This window comes from Suricata suricatta, chromosome X, assembly GCF_006229205.1.
Source record: "Suricata suricatta isolate VVHF042 chromosome X, meerkat_22Aug2017_6uvM2_HiC, whole genome shotgun sequence".
NCBI classification, from domain to species: domain Eukaryota; kingdom Metazoa; phylum Chordata; class Mammalia; order Carnivora; family Herpestidae; genus Suricata; species Suricata suricatta.
In genome coordinates this window covers 37260433-37287362 of record NC_043717.1, presented here as the reverse complement: position 1 = coordinate 37287362, position 26930 = coordinate 37260433, and the positions used below count along the sequence as shown (strand labels likewise).

At 38.2% G+C, this 26930-nt stretch overlaps 1 protein-coding gene across 8 annotated transcripts in view; it reads right to left on the bottom strand.

Annotated features, from left to right (window-relative positions):
* Positions 1 to 9237: 9237 nt before the first annotated feature.
* Positions 9238 to 26930, bottom strand: part of KDM6A (lysine demethylase 6A) — a 206489-nt gene continuing 188796 nt past the window's right edge. For all 8 annotated transcript variants that reach the window (XM_029930769.1, XM_029930770.1, XM_029930774.1 and 5 more), the window contains 3 exons: positions 14120 to 14246; positions 11172 to 11342; positions 9238 to 10122 (listed from right to left, as the gene is read on the bottom strand). In XM_029930769.1, the coding sequence (XP_029786629.1) occupies positions 10093 to 10122; positions 11172 to 11342; positions 14120 to 14246 (328 nt within the window). In that variant the 3' untranslated portion in view covers positions 9238 to 10092. The remainder of the gene's footprint in view (positions 10123 to 11171; positions 11343 to 14119; positions 14247 to 26930) is intronic.

Here is a 26930-nt window from a genome sequence, read left to right as displayed (position 1 = left end):
TTCGAATGCCATATTGCTGCCAGAAGAAGTAAGCATGTCTCGTGAAACTGCACTGGGAGGGGACATCTGGAAGCTGGTTTCCCCTCACACTTCTCCCTTTGCGCCTCTTCCCTTTGCTGACTTTAGTCTGTGTTTTTCACTGCAATAAACTGTAACCATGTGTACAACAGCTTCTAAGCCCTGTGACTCTTGATAGTGAATCAGCAAGCCTGAGGCTGTCTTGCGGGGCTGGGGAAAGACCCCTGCACACACAGCTAAAACATCCACTGGATGGAAATTTATAGGACTAAATGCCTATTCTAGAAAATGCCTCAAATCAATGACCTCACAGCTTCCACCCAAAGAAACTAGAATGGGGGGACCTGGGTGGCTCAGTTGGTTGAGCATCCCACTTCAGCTCAGCTCATGATCTCACGGTTTGTGGGTTCAGGTCTCCCATCAGGCTCTGTGCTGACAGCTTGCTCAGAGCCTGAGGCCTGCTTTGGATTCTGTGTCTCCTTCTCTCTCTGCCCGCCCCAACCCCATTCGTGTTGTCTCTGTCTTCAATAATAAATAAATGTAAAAAAAAAAAACAAAAAAAAAACACAGAATGAAAGCAGCTAGAAAAACCGTAAAGAGGCAGAAGGAAGGAACGTGATAAAGATGAGAGAAAAAATCAATGACAAAAACTAGAAATAAAATAGGGAAAAATCAATGAAATCACAAGTTGGTTATTTGAGAAGATTAAAAAAAAAAGTAAACCTTTACAGAGCGATAGGGGTGGGGAGACACAATTCACTAATATCAGGAATAACACAGAACTAGAGATTTCACATATGTTAAAAGGATAAATGACTTGAAAGACACAAACTACCAAAGCTCGCTGCACACAAAATACATAATCTGAGCAACCTGTACCTATTAAAGAAATTGATTGTGTAGCTAACAGCTTTCCCACAAAGAAAACTCCAGGCCCACATGGCCTTGATGGATTCCATCAGCCATTTTTAGGAAGAAGTAATACCAATTCCACCCAAAGTCTTCGTGAAAACTGAAGAGAGAGAATACTTCCCAACACATTCTCTAAGGTCAGTATTGCTCTGATAATAAAACCAGACAAAACCATTACCAAAAAATAAGGCTATTGACCAATATTCTTCATGAACACACATGCAAAAATTCTTGGCAAACTTCTGGCAACAGCATATATTCCATCAATACCTAAAAAAATAAAACCTTACGAGCAAGTGGGCTTTATCTCTGGGGTGTTAAGATTCAACGTACATTCCTGATTAGAACAATTTCCTCAAACTAGCAGTCTGATCAAGGGTATCTTTGAAAAACCTTCAGTTACCATCATACCTACTTTCTCCTAAAACTGGGAACAGACATCTGCTCTGACCACTTCAATTCCACATTGTACTGGAGGTTCAAGCCAGTGCAAAAAAGGACAGGAAAAGAAAAAAAGAAAGGCACCCATGTTGGGAAGGAAGCAGTAAAACTGTCTTTATTTACAGAGAACATAATTTTTTTAATGCAGAAAATCCTAAGGAATCTACAGAAAGTTGTTAGAACTAACCTTGCTAGTCCCACACACAAAAAATTAGAGATTAAAATCTTAAAAACATACAATTCACAATAGCATCCAACATATCAAGTACTTAGGGATATGAAAGCCTATTTACCAAAAACTACGAAGCAGGGAAATACAGATCTGAATCAATGGTGACCTATGCCTTTTTCAATGGGCCAGAAAGCTCAATACTGTTAAGATGTTGACTCTCCACAAATTGAGCTACAGACTCAACGTAATCTCAGTCTGAATTCCAACAGGGTTTTCTGGGAGGAAATGGCAAGCTAATTCCATTAATCTAGAAATGCAAAAGATCTAGAACAGCCAAATTGACTTAGAGAAAGAGCAACAAAATTGGAAAATGTACACTCCATGATGGGAAGCCTTCATGGAACGCAAACACTAAGTTGAGATGATTTACAGACCTAAACATAAAACTATAAGCCCCCTAGTAGAAAACACAGGAGAGTATCTTTGAGACCAAGATTAGGCAAATATTTCCTAGACACTACACAGAAAACACTAAACATACAAAAATTAATAAACTAGACTCTATAAAAATTAAGAATGTCTACTCATCAAGACAGCATTTAGAAAATGAAAAGGCAAATCACAAGTTGGGGAAAATATCTGTGATACAAATATCTGACAGATGGCTTATAAGCAGATCATACAAGCAATCCTCTACAAATCAATAACAAAGAGACAACCCAATTTAAAACGAGCAAAATTTTATCTCTTCATAAAAGAGATACAGATGGTCAATTACATGTGCAAAGACATTTAACATTAGTCATCACAGAAATGCAAATTGTAACTGCAGCAGATATTACACATCGACTCGAACAGCTAAACTTTTGAAAACGAACCACAGTAAATCTCTCTGAGGATGCGGAGTAACCAGAACTCCCACGTATTTGCTGAAGGAAATATAAAATGGTACCTTCACTTTGGAAAAATGTCTCTCAATTTCTTAGAGTTAAATATAGACTGGGGCGTCTGGGTGGCTCAGTCGGTTGAGCGTCCGCTTCAGCTCAGGTCGTGATCTCACGGTTCATGAGTTCAAGCCCCGCGTCGGGCTCTGTGCTGACAGCTAGCTCAGAGCCTGGAGCCTGCTTGAAAATCTGTGTCTCCCTCTCTCTCTGACCCTCCCCTGCTCACGCTGACTCTCTCTCAAAAATAAATAAAACGTTAGACCTTCTCCTTCTGATCTAGCCATATTTATTCTAAGTAGCAAAAATGGGAAACAACTCAAAGGTTGATCAGCAGGAGAATGGATCAACATATTATGTTATATTCATAAAGTATTACTCAACAATAAAAAAGGAAATATTGATACTCATCAACAGATAAATTTCAAAAACATGTGCAATGAAAAAAGTCAAAAAATACATCTTGCACACTTCCATTTTTATGAAGTTTAAAAAGAGTAAAATTAACCTATGAGGATAGAAATCAGAAAAGTGGTTGCCTGGGGTCTGGGGCAGCGAAGGAGGAAGAGGACGGAATGGAAAAGGGCACAAGAGAACTTTCTAGGGTAATAACAATGCATTATTCTTGACTGGGGCATAATGGACACATTTGCCAAAAGTCACCTAACTGTACACTTAAGATCTGTTCAGCTTATTGTGTGTAATAACCATATCTCAAAAAAAGGCCAAGTTTTAAAAATAGGCAAATAATCCTTAAATATATGGAAAGTCACTCAACCTTAGTCATTAAAGAAATGCAAATGAACTATGCTAAGTTTCCATTTTCACCTACTATATTTACAAAACTTCCAAAAGCTCCACAATACAGTCTGTGTAGGAGGAAGGGCAACATCAAGCAAAACTATATGCACTTAACTTGTAGCTCAGTAATCTACCATTTTACTCTGAAGATAGATACCTCCACAAATACAAAACAACATAGGCATAAAGTCATTGAGACAGTATTTGAAATAGCAAAAGATTGGAAACACTCCCATCGTTGGGAGATGCTACATACAATGGAGCACTATGAATTGATCATGATTTTTAGGATATATTCAGTGGGAAAAAATTCAAGGTGCCAAAATATGTACACATCCTGCTACATCTTGAGTATAAAAGAAGGGAAGTAGGACTCTACCTACCAACTTATTTACTTTTGGAGAAAGAAACACTGAAGATATGAGCTAATGAATTAAACATGGTTACCTATAGGTGGTGAGTGGAGACAATTTGAAGGTGCTTAAATGGATGGGAACAAGACTATGTAAATGTTAATAGTTTGAAAATAAAGTTAAGTCAACATAAAAGGAGGGAGTGATGGAGGGGGCTAGATGGAGCCTGAAGCAAGCCTAAAAGTTTCAGAGGGCTAGCATCACACTTCAGTATTCACTAGCAGGTTACCCACTGTTCACACACAGCTCCTTGGTTCTTGTGTTTTTACTAGTGAAACTTTTGAGGAGACTGGCCTTATCTGGAGGAACAGATAGAGTCTTACAGAAGAATTCTAACTCATAGACTACAAGCCCCGTCGGATTTAGAATGATTTATGACAATAATCTGTAGGCTGATCAAGAGGTACAAACTACCTAGGTTTAGCGTGCCTGGGTGGCTCAGTGCAGCTCTTGGTTTCGGCTCAGGTCATATCACAGATCTTGAGTTCCAGTCCTGCCTCGGGCTCTGCACTGACGGTGCAGAGCCAGCTTGAGATTCTCTGCTGCTCCCCCCCACCCCTCCCCTGCTCAAGCTCTCAGTCTAGAAATAAACTTAAAAACAAAAAACTACCCAAGTTTTATATACACGTGAATTTCCCAATCTGTGGCACTCCCTTGTTTTTCCTTTTCACTGAAATTTTTGATCAGAATCGCATATATTTTTGAACTCCACCCCCAATTATTTTCAGTACCTTAACCCAGAAAATCTTGATCATAGATTTGAGTACGGACTTCCATTTATTAGACAGAGAATCCTTTCCATGTGCACACATCTCAAAATTTGCATCTGAATACATTTAATGAAAGATAATGACATTTAAATCACATATATCAAGTTTTCTAAAAAAGATAACATTCTCATCTACTTTCACTCTGCCAGATGTATTATTCTATACAAAGTGGCGAGCTAAAGAATGCTTAGCTACAATTAACTACATAAACCTACAAAATCCGTGTGTTTGCCTTCTCCTTTTCTCTCCCCTTACATTCAACAGGTGTTGTATCTGAGCATTTGGGGAAGTGGGTATGGTTCAGATTATTACTTTGTGTTAATCATACCTTTAATCTAATTGAGGTCATCATATATTTACACACATGGTTACAATGTAAATACCTTAGGACAGTCTTTATGTTTATCAGGAATCTTTCTGTTGTTCAAATCAAGACACATTTCCATGTTTCATCACTTGGGAGTAAACTACATGGCACTAAATGGCTTTACAATCCTGAGAAAATGGACTCTACATCCCCGCCCCACCACCCAAGTTGGCACACTTAATTATCACGTTTTGGATATATAAAATCAGATTCCCACCTTAAAATACACTGGTAAATGGTAGTCAGATCGAGTTTAGAAAAAAAAAATGCCTAATCATTATACTAGAAATATTCTATTCATACATTTTCTTGTCAGTTTCATGAAGTGCCATTATTTGACTTCAGGACTGGAACAACTCAGTAGACCTAAGACTTAACAGGACCTTCCCTTTCCTCTATCATTTCCATTTCCTCAAATCCATTGCTTGTATCTTCTCCCTAATTCGTCATCTTTTGCAACCACCATTGTGGGTCCTAATGCAGCATAAATCCATGCTTCCTTCCCATTCTAAGAGTGAGAAAAAAATCTCAGAGTATGATGTTGGGAAAACTACTCCCAAATGCTTCTTCTGAAGACCAAATTAGACACTAGGCCACACATCCCAGCTTGCCTGCAGAGCCCAATTTATGGCTGCTGTCCTGTCCCCATAATTAGTAACTGTGTGTGCTCCTTTTTGATCTCAAAAGCATTCTTGTTTGGACTATTAAAAAAATGGTTGGCCCAATTATGGGTTATCAAATTTAAAGACCTCTTTCTCTTGGTAAGTATTCAAAATGAAAAGTTTCATTCAAGCACGACTACTGAGTAATCACTCCGTGATTCTTATTTCTCTGCAGTGGGAGGTAGAATAAATAGCAAGCACTTCTCTGGAGTCGGATCATCACCACAGTTAGAACACTTAATGACCACAAACCTTAGGGAAAGTTACATGATCTCTCAGTTTCCTTATCTGTAAGATGGGGATACACTAGTACCCAACTCAAGAGGGTCACTGTGAGGACTAAAAACACACAAGTATTTGGTAAATAATAGGGATCTGTAGGCCACACTAAAAAAAAAATACCATTCTTGAGGCGCCCGGATGGGTGGCTCAGTTGGTTAAGCATCTGACTCTTGATTTCGTGAGATCAAGCCCCGTATTGGTGGGGAGCCCGTGTCAGCTCTGTCAGCACGGAGGCTGCCTGGGATTCTCTTTCTCCCTCTCTGGGTCACACGGTCTCAAAATAAACATAAAAAAAGATTTAAAAAAACCCCATCCTTATTTCCCTGTTCAACTAAAAAAGTATGTCTTCCTTTCAAAAAACAAAACACCACATGGACTGCTTCACAATATACACAAAACTATTACTATGCAAAGCACTCCAGGACAATGATACAAAACATTTAAAATTGGTGATCTGCTGTTCATCAAAGACCAATATAATCTCACACCTAGGGCTCCTGGAAAGATCAAACTGACAACTCCATCAACCTCCAAATCCAATCCCTTTTCCTGTCCATGGCAATTAGGTTCTTGCTCCACTGAAGGTGCTCAGGCAAATGTCACCAACTATCTTGTGCCGACCCGAAGAAATCCCCTTCGTTCTCGTCTTTGCAGTATGGTGTGATTATTTTTCAAAAGCTCTAGATCACCTGGGCTGGTTTACCTTTCTTTTCCTTTACAATCTCCTATTCCCTTTTATGCTGACATTCCTTAGCGGGTATCTGGTCTACCTCTCCTCACCAGTTCCTGGGCAATCTTGTCATCTTTTCTGGTTCTAAGCACCTCCTCAAAGAACAGCAGATACACGGTTCTAGTCTAGTGTCCTCCTAATTCCAACTACTTAGATGCCCTACAAGTAGTTCATTATCTTCTACCTTTAGAACCACCCTTTGGTGACCTCCTATTCTGGTTAGTGGCACCCCACGCACCGGAAGACATCTAATGGGTTCCATGGAATTTACTTTTGGCCTTCCCAATCTGTGCACTTATTTCCAACCTCACAACATCCATCTCTTCCTTTAATTTCTCTGCATTGGAGATCGCCCTCTGGCAGCAATGTACAGGATGGAGGGAGTGTGTCAAAGCAGGTAAGACTACAGCAAATTCAGTGCTGTTCTTTTGTTTAAATCCCATGGACGGTTCCACGGTTAGTTAACTACAGGGTAAAGTGTAAACACCTCTCATGGCGGAGGCAGCTTTCCAACATCTGGGAGCTTTCCTACCCTTTCCAGTTGTCTGTTAGCACTCTTACCGCTCCTTAGCCAAAGTTCCCAAAGCCTCTTGGACTCGGGAGGGTGTGATGATGTAAATGCTACTGAAATGCAGGCCCCAATATCATGCACCCTTCTTGTCACCTCTTCTAGGGTCTGCCTCATACATTACAGGAGTCTCCCAAACAGATGTGTGTGGAGGGCAGAGGGCGAGGATCACATCTTAGATCCCCTTTTTAGGAGATGCTAAATAAATACCATTGACTAAATGAAAATATACACAACAATAAAGATTTAATGACCAGGTACTGAGAAGCAGACACTTCATTTAAGTGAAATTCATAGTATCATGTGATCTTAAATTTCACTTGAAAATGTGAAGGTTCTGTTCATTTACTACTTTTAAAACCTGAGGTTTTATTTCAAAATGAAGAAGCCTAAATTTTTTTCTTGATTTAACATATAAATCAGTAAAGCAAGTTGAACTGCTCTACTGATGGTGTATGATTTCCTATTGAACTGGTGAGAATGAGAGAATAGGATTCAGTTCCCACTGCCTGGGTCAACATCTGCTTTATTATACAATTTGTAACTAGCTTCTTTCTCTAAACACTGTGTGTGCATATGATACAAACTTGTTTCATTCTTAAGGCATCTGGATAAAGTGTGCTTTTAATGGGATTTACCTATACACAGAGCAGTAACAAGAAACAAAATTATTCTATTTCTTCTGAGATCTGAAAAATATAAATTATAAAGGATATTCAATTGATGAAAAGAAAGAAGTTTACACAAGACTTTATCTAGTTTATACTTCAGAGTTAACAATATATTCAATTTCTCTCTCCTGTGCTCTACCCAAAGACTAAGGACAAAGCTGAACGAGTGTTATTTTTGACACAGAACTTCCAAGTGTGTATTGGTGAAACAACACTAAGGTACTCTTACATGTCAGACAACCTATATTCATCTCGACAATAAAGTATCCTGATAAAAACCAGAGAAATTAAGACACCATGTCCGCAAGATAAACTAGAACCACTTAAGTAGCATTTAGACATAGCTTTAGCATTCTTACAACCTTTGCTTCTGGATAGTGGCTTGCAACTTTTATATACAGAAATGTTTGCCTTGAGTTATTTCAAAAATATTAGTGGTTACACATCCCAAGCAGCACTTAGACAAGCACTCTTGCTCCTTAACTAAAATAGATTTGTAATTATTTCCTTCTGAAATTAAATGAGAGGACTGCTGCTAGTAGATATTCAATATTTACTAAATTAACTAATTAAATAAAATATCTCCATGCTTTCAAGCCTTCGAACTGTTTCCAGGAGGACAACATACTCCAAAACTATCTGAACAAGAATACTTGATTAATGCAATCAGCATGGCATTTCCCCAGACAGGATTCTACATTCTCTTTAGTCATAAATAGAACTTCATGTATAGCATTCCCTATGCTTTCTCACTAAAGCTTCCTGGAAAAATCTGATAAAAAGAGAATATGTGCCTAATGCAAGGTACCATTATTATAAGACGGAATACTATCATCGTGAATTAGAAGTGACCAGTTGATGGTAATATAACTTGCTATGTTTTTACCAGTGATATGGATTTGCAGACTCTCCCCCCACCCCAATCACGTCATGCAAGCAGGAAAGCATGAAATTTCAAAACTGCCTAACATTAAAAAATAAGTCTCTCAATTTATTTGCATTCTAAAATAGAGTCCTTATCTGAACCCCTTTTCCATATAAAACTCCACTTAGTGATGTACAAGATTTACCAAGCTCATGTCACATTTCCCTTTAAAATCTCAACTTCAATCACTATTTGTTTTTTACTATTATACTATGTTTTGGCCGCAAGTGTTTATTGGTCTGTCATTGCAGTAATTTGCAACTTAACAATAAACCAGTCTGACATTTTAGGTCTTGAAGATACATACCATATATATTTCTTTAAAAATAATCATACTTTTGTAAGCAATACTTTACAGTAGACACCTCAAAAATCTACCATAGATGTGAAACTTAAAACGAGAAAAATTTAAGTTCTAAATCTTTATACATATATATCCAGATTTCTATATATATTATATATACATACATAAGTATATATAAAATATATATAATCAGATTTGAAAAATGAACAAAAACTGGGCACTGTACATAAAGTCTTTTTAAAACTCAAACAATAGAAAACTCTTTAAACATTAAACAATTTTAATAAAAGTTTCTGTACAATGCTAAGCAGTTTTATTTACACATAGAAAATGTATTAGGAGTAGTGTTTGAAATGACAGAACTCCTTAAAATTTCAATGGCAGGTAAATCTGGAAAAAATAACAGCATTCCATTCACAAATATTTTCAAGCAATAAATATGTATTTATAAATAGTGTAAATTTACATCAAGATTAGAAACAAAAATCACAAATCTGAAGTTTATTCCTTAGTCTATGTGCAATCCATTATCTTTGTGACTTGGTTGTTAATTTTTTAAACATTTTTATTTAGGAACCAAAACTGTAATATTCATCATGGTTTCAAAACAAGACAGAAAAACATAAAAGCAGTAAAAAAGTTCCTTACCTAATTTTTCACATTAAAAAAAAAAGTTGACCAAAGAAAGACTTAAAATTGCTAACTACCTTACAAAGAAATGACCAGCTAGGCTAGTATTTTTTTTCCAAGGAAAATTCTGAAGGGGAAAAGATAGATGAAAACCAATTCATCAGCCCAGAAATAGAGAAATATAAAAGAGGTTGTTTTCAAGTCAGTAGTCTGTATGATTTTGCCAGTTTTGTCAGATATATACAAAACATGGAATTTATTATTTTTTTTTTCTCTCTGAAGTACAGCTGATCAGCTTCGGGAGAGTCCTGGAGTAGGAGCAGTGCTCTCCCCTGTCCAGTTGGGTGACACTCCACACTGGGAAGGTTGCATAGACACAGTTTTCAGCCAGCAGCCTTACGAGATAGCTACAAAAACCAGTGGTGCAGAACTGAGTTACTTCCTGAATAGCAGAAAAGGTCTCATTTAATGTCCATGGAACAGTATCAGGATGAGGACGATGGTAATGGAGGAGCCTGAAAATAAAACGTACGTTACTTTGTTATACACACTGTGCTCCCTAGCTCAAGGCTACAATGTCTGCCTCTGAAGGCAGAGGAAGGAACGATTCTCCAGAAAGTTTAAGGGCCTGCCACACAATGTCAAAGAATAACCTCCCTTACCATCTCCCATCTGGGCAACTGTCCTAAGGGATCTGAGATCATTGCTCTACTCAGTGCACCCACATTTTTCTGTACTTTACCAATTAGTCAAAACCTCTTAGGAAGTTATTAGGTTGACCAGTTTTTAGACTGCTTCCAGAAAAAAAAAAGCTTGTGGGAAATGATTTCACAAATCAATTATAACTTCATCAGTGACTGGCCTCAGAACCTATCTCAAAAAGATAATATATTTTGTTTAATTTAATTCCAGATCATTTTCTTCTTCTTCAAGCAATCTTGAAGACCATTTAAATGAAAACAGGAGCTACATTCAGAACTCAGTTTCTGATCACATATGTAAGAGAAAAGTACTGGAGGAAGTCAACAATTCATAAATTATGTCTGTGTTTCTATTCATGAAACTATTGATGTGCTAGAGTAAAAAGCTTCCCCCTAAGCATCTGCTCTTTAAAATTAAAAACTGAGATAACTTGTAAGTATACTTGAATTTCATAAGGTTATGTAACGTACCAGGAAGTTAAGCTCCATCAAATATTCCCATGAGGTTAATACTTCTGGTAATGACAAAACTTACCTATGTACACATTTTATCAACTGAAATCAAATGACATAAAGACGACAGTGGTCTAAAAGCACAGGAAGATTTTAAAATGTCATTACTATGACAGTATTTAGCCTTGGACTCCCCCAGGAAGAAGAGGGGAAATGAAATATGCCAAGTTCATAGGAATAAATACTTGGAAGTGAAGGAGGGGGAACAATAGGACTATTTCCTCATGCAGTATCTAACAAGGAAAAGGGACATTTGAATATTTCATTACCTCCTACGTACCAGGTCGCAGAACACACACTGCTGGTTCCCTACACAGCTAAGTATGTACTCACATGTTCATTTCACTTACTAATGTAAATTGGTCATAGACTTGCATCAGGTCCTCCATTTTATACTGTTCTAGCACCACAAAATTTTCCAGGTTTCCGCTTGTTTTTCGTGCACAGTCTTGGCAATGCACTATGTAGGTCTTTCGAGAATTGCTCTCATTAGTGACAAAAAGCAGATCAAAAACCTCCACCTATTTTATGCAAGAGAAAAAGCATTCAATGGAGATCTTGGTATTTACTTATTGTACTGTTTTGGTATAATCATAAAATTCTACTTTACATGAAATTGTGGACAGTCATCTCTGGTTAAGAGTAGGTACTAAGGGGCGCCTGGGTGGCTCAGTCGGTTAAGCATCTGACTTCGGCTCACGTCATGATCTCACGGTTCCTGAGTTGGAGCCTCGCGTCGGGCTCTGTGCTGACATCTCAGAACCTGGAGCCTGCTTCGGATTCTGTCTCCCTCTCTTCTCTGCCCCTCCCCTACTTGCTCACTGAACTTCTCTCTCAACAACAAATAAAACATTAAAAAAAAAAAAAAAGAGTCAGAACGAAGACAAACATGGTCGTGTCTGAGAAATCTTTAATGGACCTAGGTTTATTCTGCACCAAACCCAAAGACACGGGTAGTAATGCACATTTAGGGGAATGGCCTAAGGGAATGACACACTCATTACAACCACAGGCAAAAGCCTAATTTAAAAGCTGATCAAAGTCAGCCTATAAAAATAGGCTTTTTAAATCCAAAACACTGGCATACAACCAGAAGAAAGTGATTGTTATTCTCCATTTACTTGTCTGCACTCATCACAGAGTACTGTCTTTTCCCACAGACTGAGTTCCTCAGATGGACTATGCTTTACTCACTTTTGTACCTCTAGAACACACCACAGTGCTTAGACAAACCTCAAAACCTACTTGTTGAGTAAATATAATCTGATTATTTTATAGATAGGAAACTAAAGAGATAAGTGATGGTAAGTATTCAGTTTTAAGTCTCATGCTAGGGAACAGGGGTACAAGCAAAAAGCATACTCATGAGTATGAGATGATTTTAGAAATAATACCTCTACCTTTTACAGAAAGACTGATGAATTGCTAAGGTTCAGCAGGGATAAGAAAGAACACAGGCATAGGAGTCATCCTCAAATTCTGAAAAGCTTATACACTCATTTTTTTTTTTTTGAGGTATAACACACCTAACTAGAATCTATCAAATCTCCCACTTTTTTTTTTAAAAGAGAGTATATGCGAGCAAGCGGGGGAGAGAAGTAGAGGGAGAGGAAGAGAGAGACTCTTAAGCGGCTCCACGCCCAGTGCAGAGCCTGATGGGGTTCAAACACATGACTCTGAGATCATGACCTGAGCCAAAATCAAGAGTTGGGTGCTTAATTGACCCACCCAGGAGCCCAAGATCTCCCAAAGATTTAACTTTAGCCAGGTTATACATTAGAATAGTCAACAGATTCAATCATCTCAAATAAACGTCAGTGTCAGAATACAGAATTTCCAGGTTTGAAATGGATCATTAGTATTCTTGGCTTTGGCATATCCTTGAACTTATTCAACGACAGAATACTCTCATGACCTCAGGTCTTTGAACAGTGTGTTAATTAAAATCTCAGTATTCACCAGTTTACCATTACTATCAGTGAACAACAACATGAACCTCATGATCTGAACTAGAAAATTTGTGATCATTCTTCCACGTGTCCCCTCACTTCTGCCATTTAATGAGTTGTCTTACGGATTTGACCCTCTGAATATTTTTTAATTCCTCTCCTTTAATAGTTGTACTACAATCTAGGGTAGGCCTTAGGATAATAACTCTTAATTAAGACCACTGTAATATAGCTTCCTATCTCATTCTCTCCAAATCACACTTCTCTCTGAAACACATATCCAACATTGCTGCCTGCTCAAAAATTTTTGATGGCTTCAGTGACTTCAGAATAAATGACCAAATCCTTAAAATCATTCAAGATGCACAGCAAAACTTCCTACCACCTAGGCTTGTAAGTAGAGTTTGCACTGCCTGTGTACCAGCCATACTGCACACTTAACCGTTTTCTGACTAAGCCATTCCATTTCCCAAGCTGTGCCTCATAGTGACATTCACTCTACCTTTAATTCTCATCATTTTTTAGCCCATTGAAGTCCTACTCACTCATCCTTGAAGGATGTACTCAAACTTTAATACTTTTGTGAACTCTTACATTGATACCAGAAGGGAAAATTAGGTCATTCTCCCCCTCAGTGTTATCCTAAGTCAGTAAGACCAACCTTACGTTCACCATAGTCTCATGTACAATTCGTTGCTTATCTTTTGTCTTCTCTGAGTAGAAGAAGCAAGCTTCTTCAGAACAGGTACTACGTTAATATTGGTTTCTGTTTCTCTTGCAAGCCTTGGCCACAGGAGATTGCCCAGTGTCCTATGAACTAATTATACTACAGGGAACAGTGATCTGCCTTGGAGCTATACCAAGCTACATCCAAGTGTACTATCTTCTGCCTCCATCTCAATTATTCCCAGTGTAAAATCTCAAGCCTAAACTTCTTGATGATCATCATCATTTGTTAAAATATCTGTCAGACAGATGACTCTGTAGTAGATTACTTTTAGAATTAATTCATTGTTTGTTACCAAAACAGTATGTCATGAGATCAGATTTTAATATAATAGTTAAGAAACAAGAACATAAAAAGCCTGAACGTAATATCAATTTCAGGAAGCTGCAGGACAGAAGAGTATAAATATAATAAGTACGTTTCAAATAAAAGTCACTAAAGAGAAACCAAAAGTAGGAAGGTAGGAGGCTTTATAAAATAACAAGATTGAACGTGATGTCAATTTCAGGAAGATGTAGGACATAAGGGTATACATACATCTTAAATGAAAGTCACTAAAGAGGAATCAGATGTAGGGAGGGAAGAGGCTTTATGGAACAACTGGATGACAACAGTTACCTACCTCACAAATGCTACAGTAATGTGCCGGCTCTTCTTTTGTCCGCCCGTGCCATATAATCTCTTTCCCCGCAGCAGTGAGGGCTTCCCTCAGTGCCTGACACTGCTTCAGAGTTCTCAGAAGACAATACCTGTTATGGGGGAAAAATGGTTTGTGACCAGCAACAAAATACTGGGCATTTTTAGCATAAGAGATATCCTACCAGAACCACCGAAATGCCAAGCGACTTGGCTCTAATATCTGTGACTTTATCATTTTCTTTTGTCAATGTCTCAGATATTCTCTTATTTAAAAAAATAAGGCCAAAGCTCAGCAAGTCTGATGATGACACTGTTAGATCATTTAAAGATGAAAAACGGATACTTGAATATTAAAATATAGTGACCTTAATATAAAAACCCCAACTCCTTGCTTGAACAGAAGTTGCTAATTTTGGCTCTCATTTGGGCAAGTCAATTACCTCTTTGGGAGTCAATGTCCTCACCCTGACCTGAGGGGTCTAAATTCCAGATATGAACTGCTAGGATTCTATTACGGCAAGGCAAGGAAGGCACATCATTTCTATCAGTACTGCCTAGATGCTCACAAACAGCATCGTCTGTACAGCTGCTTCTACAACTTCTGAGTCTATATACACAGAAAGCCATTTATGGATTTAGTCACTACACATTGGTTTCCCTAAGTGCTAAAGAAAAAAAAGACATTACCTGATTTTAACTTGAGACTAACATAGTGGAATCTTCCACTTATACGTTTTTTTAAATTTATACCTTTTCCAAACTCATGATACTAACAATATAGTGAATTCTCAATTTGTGCTGATTTCCCTACAGTTTGGTGTCATTACTTGCAACTGTCTGCTAACTTCTCTTACTCTACTGTGAATTAGTGGTGCAGGTCCTCCATTTGAAAGAGATTGGACTAGAAGATCTCTAGGGCACTTTTCAGCTCTACTATTCAGAAATAATGAAGATGCCCTAAAGAGAAGGAAATGGGTGTAGCAACTGAGTATTGTTTGAAAGCAAAGTTCTCGCCTATTTTACTCACTGCCTAGGATAGTGCCTGGCATACAGGAGGTGCTCAATAAACATCTAATTATGTAAGTGAAATTTAAAGTATGATAATAGCATATTTAATTTCTTTTAATTTCTATTTTCTTGCTTTCCTAAGTAACAAGGTTAAAGCATTGTTACTTTACCAGAACCCATGTAAATTTAAACCAAGGTAAAATAGATGGCTAAAAATATATCTAAACTTGTTAAATTTATTTAACAAATATAAAATAACAGCAACTTTACAGTTGTAAGGCAGACCCTTTCAGTCTCATATTCAAGGAAATTCATGCTTAGTTTTGCCCCGGCAATTGTGTTTAACTTATTTAGAAACCAAATAATGCTTCAGATTATGGGTGCAGGTCAAGTTGGGGCAGCTGTGTGTGGAAGGGGCAGGAAAGACGTGTCCGGGGAGGTAGCAAGTGAAAAGTCACACCATGGCAAAAAAGAAAGGGAATATAATTGTAGACTAGGCCGCTAGCTCTCAACAGTGCCTGCTCCTCCCTTTTCACCCGTTCTGTGTCACATATAATTCACCTCTGATGCCCTTGAGCTTACTGAGCAAGTTTTCCAAGCATTGCTTCAAAGTAAGGTCTCTTTCACAGGAAAGTAACACCTGAAACTTTGTAGATACCTTCAGAAGATTTTCAGACTCCACTATGCTCTTGTGAGAGAAAACAAACGAAAGTCATAATAAAGTACATAAGTCATAAACAAGAAGAAACAAGAGGCACGGTATTAAGTACTTCAGACACATTATGCTGTGTAGGCCTCTTAAACAACCCGTGCCAGAGGCACTATTATCTCCACCTTACCACTGACCGAACTACAGCTCAGAGAAGCTAAATTTGTCTGATGTCATAAAGCTAATTTTTAAATGGCTGGGCTAGGGGGTTGTAAAAACAAAATGTCATGCCTCTGCTCATGATCTCACACTGTACTCTCTTCTTTCTGGTCTCTTTTCCTGTCTTTTTACCTGCCTGTACCCCCGCCCCCCAACTACTTTTCTTTTGAAAATGATTCCTAAAACCTCAATTAGCACAGTTAAGATTTTGTTTTTCAGACACACAGCCTTGGTTCTGGGCAGTACTAGTCCACTCTACTTGGCAAACAAACTTTCATCTCCAATGCTATGGACCACGTTGGTAGTTAGATTGTAGTTTATAATTTATGGCTCATTGGGTAGTTCCATCCAGAAAAAGGCAATTAGTATATACTTTTTCCTGCAAGCAATGAAGGGTTAGAGCTAGGGTTTTTAAGAGAAAATACTAGGCCATCAGTATTCTGCTTCTGGAATCACAGCCGGAATCTTAGAAAACTGTGAATTCAATTAATGCCATCTGACAATGAATCACCAAATTGTGGTTTACCCCCTTGCCCTTAGGTTTTTTCCTTAAAAGATTTTGTTTCTTCATTTTCAAAAGGTAGCAGTTGAAACAGAAGGAGAATTGAGACAAACAGAGGCTCTTTTGGAGTTCACAGCAATGAGCAGGTCCTAGAGAAAGGATGTGATTCAACTTGAAGGGTAGAGAAAAATAAATTGAAAATAAAAACATTTGGGGAAAGGATTCCTAGGGAAGATATAGATCTAATATTCAAGACTTGAGTTAATAGTCACCTGGTTCTGCTTTGGTTAATCACAGACTGATTTTATATGAAGACAACATTTGAGTGTGAGCTAAAAAATATGAATCAAACAAAATCACTGTTGTTGTTTCCTCTGTTTCCTTTTTGATGAGTTCTAATAAATTTATCTTACAGCAATTAACACCAACTTGTTCAAAGCAAAATAATAAATCACCAACAAAAAGTAAAAAACGTAGAAGACAGAAGATGCTGTTTTTAACAGATGCATTTTAGGAACAGGGTCAGAAATTATTTCAGGAGCTAGAGAAGTGGGGAATTCTTTGACTTCTAAGGATCAATCTGGTGTCAGGACCCAAGCCCTGTTTTTAGCTCTCTGGATGAAAGACTACACAAAAAGGCAGGGGGTGTTAAAAACAGCTCTAGCCTGGAAGAAAACCACAAGGAAGACGCTGAGTGAGGGCTTGGTGTATTTGAGGTTACACAGTAGAATCTAATCCACTCCAAAAGCCATCTACAAAGATGGACCCACAAGAGGGATGGACTTTTGGAGAACAACTTTGCAAAGGGCACAGAAGTACAGATATACTTGACATAACAGAAGAAGAAAACTCAAAGACAAATATAAGGACAAATGATAATGTACAATATAATCATAAATCAATATACTGGGTGAAAGATAAATAGACAAAAGCATGCCAGGAACGCTAAAAGAAAGGAGAAGCTCATCTTCAGTTGAGGGGGGATGGGAAATCACAGAAATTTCCATAAAGAAGTTGTCAATTTATTTATTTTTTTTTTTTAAAAATTTTTTAATCTTTATTCTTTTTGAGAAAGAGCGCAAACAGGGGAGGGGCAGAGAGAGAGGGAGACACAGAATCTGAAGCAGGCTCCAGGCTCTGAGCTGTCACCACAGAACCCGATGTGGAGCTCGAACCCATGAACCAGGAGATCCTGACCTGAGCCAAAGTCAGACACTTAACCGACTGAGCCACCCAGGCGCCCCAAGAAGTTGTCAATTTAAATGTGAGCAAGGAGAGGTGGGAGGAAAGTATCTTCTAGGCAGAGGGAATGCCATGAACAAAGCTAGTATGGGGAGTATTTGGGGAATACACAACTGTTCTTACAAGAATTTTAACCTTGGGAATCGGGTTTCTGGGAACAGGGAAATTAAGGAACAAAGCCATAGTGACATTACATACTGTTAAAGTTAAAACAACAATGGGCACTACTCAAGACATTCTGGGGGCAACTTGACCAAGTTTCCAAAGTAAGTTCCCAAATATCAGATGAAGCATGGGTTAACGTGACGTGACACTTTCTAAATCTTTATGGTAACAATCTTAGCCACTAAGAAGTAGGTGGTGTACAAATTAAAGTACGCCAAGAGGTGCCTCGCCTTGACCAATCTTACTGAAAGAACCACTCAGGCAAAGTGAGCCAACATGTGAGCTCCTGAAACATACCTGCCACCTGTCACTCCACAGTTACATTCCCGAAGGACAACAGTTGAGTGTCTGAAGGTCAGGAAGACATTCTACAGTTTCATTTGAACCAAGCACATGGCAGGAAATCAAGGTCTCAGTCAATGATAAAATGAGTATCTTAAGAATTTTAGAGTCTTGGATGGAAAAGTCAAGCATGAAAGCAAATGTTAACCATGAGGGTAAAGAGTCTGAATTTTTAGGTTTCGTTTGGTCAGTGTTCCCAGAAAGCAACCGTATGTTTGACACAATGGTATTTTAGAAGACCCAGCCCCAGGATGAGAACACTAGGATTGACACTAACAAAGGACTGGTCTTCAATGTCTATCCCCTCTTATCCAATTATTAGGCCAACTGGCCATTACCAAAGTACACTTCATTTATCCATTTAAAAAAGGGAATCAAAGGGAAAAGGGAGTTGATACTGAACAGTTTGCTTTACTGTATAGTCAAAACTGCTGCACTTGTGATGAAGTTTCTATCATGCAGGTAGGGTAACGATCCATAACATATACAAATGAAAAGGGGAAACAAAAATATTGTTAGCTTTAAGAGATCTAATCTAGTCTAGGATGTTAGGGAGCTGCCTGATCAAAGGATTCATCTCAGCCACTGTGAAAGAGATTCCCAGGGTTCTTCCAACAGAACTCTGAATTTAGTTGTTAAGAACAGAGACTAGAGTTCTAGTTAGTAAGAGTCTCAGATGATTTTTATGATCAGGCAAGTAAGAACCAGGGCAAACCTCTAACTTCTTAAGTGGTGAGATTGGAAGCAATGTCTAAGACTTGTAGCATTATTTTTCAACAGGCTTTAGTATGATACCAACTTCACCAATGACATTTTTACAATAAGACCATAGACAGAAAACTGCAGAGCAGATAAGGGCAAATTCTAGAGCTAGGTCACCTGCGTTCAAATCCCAGTTACACACATACTTATCCTCCATGCCTCAGTTTCCTTACTGCAAAAAGATGACACCTAACTTACAGTGCTATTGTGACAATTACATATGTTCTATAAAGTGCTTACGTTAGTGCCTGGCAGTTAGTGATCAATATTTAAATCTGACATGTCAAATTCTTAAACTGTGTTGAAATAACTGTATAATTAATAAACTGAAGTTATTTTTTTAATTTGAAAAAAATGTGGATTGAGTGCCCACTAAAAGTGCAATTATACCAAAAAGAACATAAAACAGATTATTTAAAACATATTTAATCTGGATCCCATTAGGTCAGGATTTCTCAGTGTAGGCACTATTGTTATTTTGGGCTGAATAATTCCTTGCTGTGAGGGGCTATCCGGCGCACTACAGGATGTTCTGTGGTATCCCTAGCATCTACCCACAAAATATCCATAGTACCCTTCCCATTCTAATCATGACATTGCCCTAATAGTCCCTGAGAAAGGGGGCAGGGGGAGGCAAAACTACCCACGGTTGAGAACCACTGCACTAGGTTTGTGAATACTACTTGAAAAACAGAAGGTGATGGGGGTTTCCATAACTGACATTAATATTAATAACTATAACTACAGCTACCATTGACTGAGTGCTTACTCTGTGGTGAGACCCACATAATACTTGGCAAAGTTTATTAAATACAATATAACAAGAATAAGATACAATTCTTATTCCCATTGTTCAGAAAAGGAAACAAAAATGAGTAGGTTTGGTAATTTGCCCAATTCCCCCTCCACCAATAAACGAAGAGGCTGAGATGTAAAGGCAGACTGGACTCCAAACAACAACACAGGGCTGCCCTGCCTGGAATAGTTCTCTGAGGTGTTAAACAGCACAGAGTCTAAGACTGGAAAATTACACAGGAAAGGCAAATAACGAACATGTAATGATCATATATACACAAAATGCTCAGAGAAAGCATATAAAGCACTAATACTGTGCATATGAAATGGTACATTTAAAAACAAATATAAAAACAGTGCTTTGTAAGTGGTCAAAAGAATGACAAAATGATATGACAAGAACTTAAGTCTGTGGGGGGTGGTTTTTAATGGACTTGGTACTACTGAAATTTTAGAAAATGTATTTTCAAGTATTGACTTATAAGTTATTTGTATTCTTAGAATATATAATCACCTGGCAGATTACAGGGAGGCAGACAAGAGAATGTATGTTCAGAAAATTAACCTTCTACCCCTTGGCACACTGCCTGATATGTTCCTTCTAAATCTAAGACTTCCTAATATTGAACTTTTCAGAGGAAAATGGGATATCTGGCATTCTGTTTTTGACATATGAAAATGTACTAAACTACTTATCATCACAGTGATTTAAGTGAGTGGAACTAACAAAGTAGGTAGTGAAAACCAGAGTTTTCAATCTAACAGAAACATACTATCATCACATTAACTTGCTGATATCCTAACATGACTGCAACAATTTATACTGTATTTGTTGGAATTGGCCTTCTCGACTACTGAGATTAAACCATTCAGCTACCTCTAAAAGAATCTATGTATTCTGAAAGCCTGTTACTCTCTAGGGAAATCTCCTCAGTACCCACCCCACAGTCTCCAGAGTTCACTTGTTACACTATCATTTGATTCCTTTTCAAGTGGCCTGTTAAAAGGAATACTTGAATGCAAAAACACAATGAATATACGAGTCTTATGAAAGTGAAGTTAAAAAGAGCCTTAGCACTACACAGGGAGAAAATGTAGGCCACAGCAATGTATCTCCGTTATCTGAAAAATGGGAATCGTGAATTTTCAAAGAATGAACGTTTCTCTTAGCTCTCAATCAACTAGTTTTAAAATTGAAACCAAAGGGTAAAAACTGCATATTCTGATGAAGATGGATAAACAGCAGTAATAACCTCCCCACCTTCAATTTTAGGTTTTAAAGTACCTAGTTAGTAAAACTTCATTCATGCAAGACCCACCCATGAAAACACCTATGACACAGTTTTATACTGGAGTGGGAAAGGGGTTTGTTAAAAGTAAATATCGTTAATAGTTCTCAAAAATGTACAACCCAAATAAAATTATGAGAAAACAAACCCAGAATGTGGATCTCTGTGTAACACAAAAGTCTTCCCTCTTTAAAAAAAAAAAAAAAAAAAAAAAAATCACATAAAAAGACTTGTAGGTTTAAGAGACTAAAGACACATGACTGCATATTGAATTCAGGGGCTGGTGCAGTGGGGAGATGTAAATGCTACAAAAATACATTTCTGGGAAGCTGGGGAATATCAAATGTAGACATTAGCTAATTACTATTGAATTTCACATTCTTACATATGCTAAACAGTACTGTGGTTACACGAGAATATCCTTATTCTTAAGAGATGCAGGTGGAAGCATTTGAGGTCATGCATGATGTCTACAAATTACTTTTTCATACGGCTCAGCCAAAAAGTATGTGTGTGTATAAAGAGACTGCTAAGTAAATATAGCAAAAACTTATCTGAGAACTCCAGATGAGGTTAGATCAGGTAGTCATTGTACTTACTATTCCTTCAATTTGTTTCGTAGATTTTAAAGATTACAAAACAAAAAGCTTAAGGAAAAAGTAGAAAACAGTTTGGGAGTAGGGGGTGTGCAGCGGTGCATTACAAGCAAATGTGATATATTTTATAGAAAAATAAGATATTAAACTGGGAAGATCATCACAGTTCAATGAATTAAAGGAAAAGATCAGTAAACAGCCTTAGGTTTGTCGTCTTTCTTAATTTCATTTCTTTGTGTGGGCACTGTTCTACTTTTAAAAAAGCTAATGTTTCAGAAAACTTAGCTTGTACCCCTTAGGAGGGAGTACCTGTCAGCTAGCTGAAAACCATAAATGTGGATCTCAGACTCCTTTTCTAAGCAGCAGAGCCATCTAGCCATCTGGCTACTTGACAGAGACTCCCACTAAAACCTCCCGGGAGGAACTGAAATTCTGCAAGTCTAAAGCCCGCCAAACTGGTAATGCCTCCCCACACCCAACTCTTCTTCTTCCTTTCCCCCAGTTTCATCAACAGCACAAATGGCCCACTGGCCAATTTGGCCCAAGGCAATGGGGGAGCACAGATTCCCCTCTCACCTTCCACACCCAATTTACCCTCTAACCTTGGTCTCTCCTCTGGTCTGAACTGCAGCAACTACCGGGCTCACTTATTCCTCTACATCTTCTGTGCTCCATTTTATGCTTCATCTTGCTGCCAAGTGATCTAATATGCAAATCTGATCATTATTCAAAAGATTTTTTAGCAGCTGTTGCCAAAGTGAAGTCTACCTGAAATTTTTAGCAACAGGAGTTTAAATCCATACTCTCAGCTAATATGAATGAACAACTAGGGGTTAGACCTGAAATGACATTTAAAAGTTTGGTCTAAAGGAGAAACTAAGTTTGCTTATAATATATGGGGTATGTGGAAAGAAGTTTATGTTCATTTAAGCAGTTAAAGGAAATCAAAAGACAAAGTTATACACTGAGCTTCCACTGAAATTGTTCTAAGGAGTTAGGCTGTTAACTATACAAGTCAAGTTCACTGTCAAGATAATGAATACTCTTTTGACCATGCCAATATAGGAGGTATTTGGAAGAATGTGAGACAAGAGTATGAAGATTAGTGTATTTCAGTAGAACAGCTAAGATGTAGAAATGGAAAGAGATTACTACATGACTTACTCAAATAAAGTACTTTATGGAATTGCAGGACTCTAAAGGACTTAACCTGAACTTGCAAAGTACAAATAAAAAAAAAACCCCAAAAACAAGAATAACACTGACTTGTTTAAGTAACTACAGGTAATTCATTCTGAAAATGGTAACAAGGAATTCGTAGTAGGTGGCAACAGGAGATAGCACGTTTTTCCCATTATTAACTCCCTTGGTACAAACAGACTTTCAATCTTATAATACCACCACAAATTTTTCATAAATTTTGCGTTAACTCATTTGGTGTTAAAACTTGACCTGAGGCTATAAAATAGTTTTCACTTAGCTCATCAGAGCAACTGTATGATTTACTGCAGAAATACTAATGTGTTTGGTTCCCAGATAATGTCACAGACCCTACTTGAAGAACAAAATAGGTCATATAAGCATTGTATTACTGTTCTAAACCTAAAGAATTCTGAATACCACGCCACATTTGGCCTAAGGGGTTTAGGACAAAGGACTATGGAGCTATAGTTCCCTACTTCTGTGGGGCCTTTCCTAAATGTTCCCCTCTCGCAAAAGTGCCTTGCTCTGTGCTCCCTCATTTTTTTAAGCAGTATCTTCACAAGCAAAGATCACATATTTTAAAGTATTGACTATTTCCCCATTTATTATAAGCAGCTTGAGAAATCATCAAATCCCTTTCTCCCCTAGCATAATACCACAGCACCAACTTGGTTCGTGACAAATATCAAACAAATATGAAAGCATGAAAAGAACTGGGTGGAGCTGAATGGGTGAGGAGATGTGAAGGCACAAGGTAAATCTTTCTTACATTCTTTTTGATTAACACTTAACTATGAAGATCTAAAAAAGAAAAATCGCATTGTTGATTCAAAGTATTTAAGAATTAAAACCAATAATTCAGGGAGGAAGTTAAGCTCCAATCCACATCTTACATGGAGCAGATATTTTTTTCTTTTAAAACAGCGTACAATTGGTGTCATGCTAAGCGAAATAAGTCAGGCAGAGAAGGATAGATACCATATGTTTGCACTCATAGTCTAACAGGAGAGACCTGGCAGGGGACCATGGGGAGAGGAAGGGGGAAAGAGAGCCGGGAAGAGTGAGGGACACAGATCAAGGGAGACTACTGAATACTGGAGACGAACCATGGACTGAAGGGGGAGGGGGAGGGGGTGATGGTCATGGTGGGGGGCACTTGTGGGGAGAAACACTGGGTGTTATATGGAAACCAATTTGACAATAAACTATTATAAAAAAATAAAAAATAAATAAAACAGCCTACAATTCACATGTTCAATGTATACTGAATTAATGCTTTACCCAAAGAGAATTCAAACCAGGAGAAAAAGGGGGGGAAGGTGTAAAAATAGCGGTTCAGATAAAACTGGTTTTAAAATACAAAAGAGTGTTAGTAAAAATAAAATAGAAAATTTAAGCACTCATCTAAAAGCAGCAGCAAAAACAACAGCTAACAAAGTTAAGTGGAGGTCAGATCTGAGGTACAAATGGGGATGTTAGAGAACAAATGAATTTGTGTTTGTGGCTCTATAGCTTAGATCAGTTGGTCACAGGGAACCTCAGCAAGAGAAGTGACTGGGGCATATTAAAGGTAGAAGAAGCCAAGTGCTACGGATGGTGAAGTGAACAGGAGATGAAGAAAACAACTCTGGGCAGACCAAAGGAATGCCAAGAGAGAACCACTCCTTAAGAACTGGTACAGCTCACAAGCCAGGGCAAAGCCATACTGCTTCCTTTGCTGGCAGGATACGAGGCTTGAGGAGACCAAAGCAATGATGTGGGTACAATTTTACAGCAAAACTGATGGGTACAATTTTACAGTAAAACTGAACTGGTGGAAAAAGACTCCCTCTCTCTATTTCTGTAACAATATATTCCCCCTGTTCTCTTCTGGCCTTTATTTGGTTCACCTATTTTGCTTTTCTTAAATAAAAGTATTCCTCTAAGCTCTGTCCCCAACTCTTCCCCTTTCCCTTCTCTCAAGGCAACAACAATCGGCTAGATAGAAGACTCCCTAGTCTGCCAGCACTAACTTCACTCTCTGGAGTTCTGCATTTCCTACAGCATCCACGAACAGCTCTATGCAACTGTCTTACCAGCTCCTCAAACTTGCCACTGCCCCAAAATGAAATCCTATGCCAAAGATGCATACAAGTAGCTTTTATGTAAGGCAGCTATGGGTTTAAATCTCAGCTCTAACCAACAGGGTGAACGTGAGAGGTGTAACTGAGATACAGTCTGGGAAGCACTTTTCTTAGTGCTCAGCAACGTACCAAACTCCATTTGTTAGCTGGCAGTGTTACTAAAACCATCGAGAATCCAGACTGGAAAACCTAAACTACCTTTGATTCATTCCTTTCTCTTACCATGCAAAACCGGACTCTATTTACTTCACTGCTAGAAAGATCTCTAGGAAACCTGAATTAGGTCATATTAGTTAAAAACCCACCAAAAGCCAACAGAATAGACTTAATGATCGGCACACAATGCATGATCTCCCAAGAACTTTTACAACTATAGCTTATAGCTTATTCTACTACTCATCACACACATTGTCCTCGAGGTCAAATGTAGTACCAACTGTTGTTAACACGTACATAGCAGAGTTGTACCCTATGTACATTTAAGACCATGCAAATATCCAGTCAGGAAAAAGGGGGAGGGAGGAGCAAAAGAGGTGAGTGTTGGGGACAGAATGAGAGTAGGGGGAAGAAAAGATGAGTTGGCCCACTGGGCAGCCTCTCACAGAGTATGCAGTTTACCATGTAGAGTATGATCATAATAGTACAAGGCCCTCCACGTAAGCCAGTTATTTTGCCTGGTGCTCAAGTGAAGAACAGGGATTTGTTCCCTCACAGGAGAAAAATGTGACTGCTGGACTGAAGGAGACAGGGTATGTACTCCTTTTTAGATGAACTGAAGCACCTTTCTGCTTCAGAGTCTGGTCTTCAGCTGGCTTTAGGTGTCATTCCCCTGTCCTCTGTCTGCTCCCTGCCTCCACATCCTGCTTCCACATCTTCACCTTCACACAAATTCTCTGTTTCCCAGAGTACATTCACTTTTCTCCCTCTGTGCAGCTGGAAAGAATCCAGTAGACCCTGTCGTCATATTTCTTTCAATCTACTTATTTATATGCACTTTTCCTTCAAGCCAAGACCTACACCAAATACAGGCAGACAAACACTCATAACCTGTGTGCCTAGCCCAGAGCCCTGTAATATAGTCAGCAAATATTCATTAAATAAGGTACAAATGAAAGAAAGGGAATAATGCTGGCTGGTGAAAAGTACATTTTTAGCTATAGCCAAATGACTATGTTTTAAGAGGGACGTTTATAAAGCAAAGCTAAGGGGTATGAATTTATGGTGAACATTTTTAATTAGTGTGATGACAAAAGGAGCTTGCTAATCACATCTCGTGACAACTCAAGCTGGGAGCAGAATTCTTAGTTAACGAGAAACACAATCAAGATTCAGATGATTAAACATTTTGTAGTGCAGAGTAAAACGGAAGTAAAATGAGCATGTAAGTGCACTTAGGTTAAAAAAAATAAGGTAGGTATAAGGAAAAACAGTATCATGGGTAATTCTGAGTTGAAAAGCATCCAAATTGGTATGTATCCAATTTCAACACAACACAATTTTATAATGAAGATGATATAAGTGTCGACGGTTGTGATGTTAAAAGGGATAAAGTGGAAGGAGTTTAGAAGGATGACAAGATGGTGGGGGCAGATGGATGGAAAAGATGATAGAAGTGAGAGATGTTTAAATTAATGAAGACCAAGTAGGAAGAACAGAATATGACAGTGAGCTTTCCTTGATTCCTGTCAGGTATAATGAGACAAACGGACAGACAACTCCTCACGTCCCACCACCAATTACACTTACAGAGTATGGTACCCAAGATCCAACTTTTTAAAAGGATTTGTACATTACTTGCTATGACTGGGGTTTTATTACCTCGTGTCTCCCCTACTACCTCTGCCCAGGGCTAGATAAAATACTCCAAGTGATAAATGACTGTATCGTAAGATAATCCAG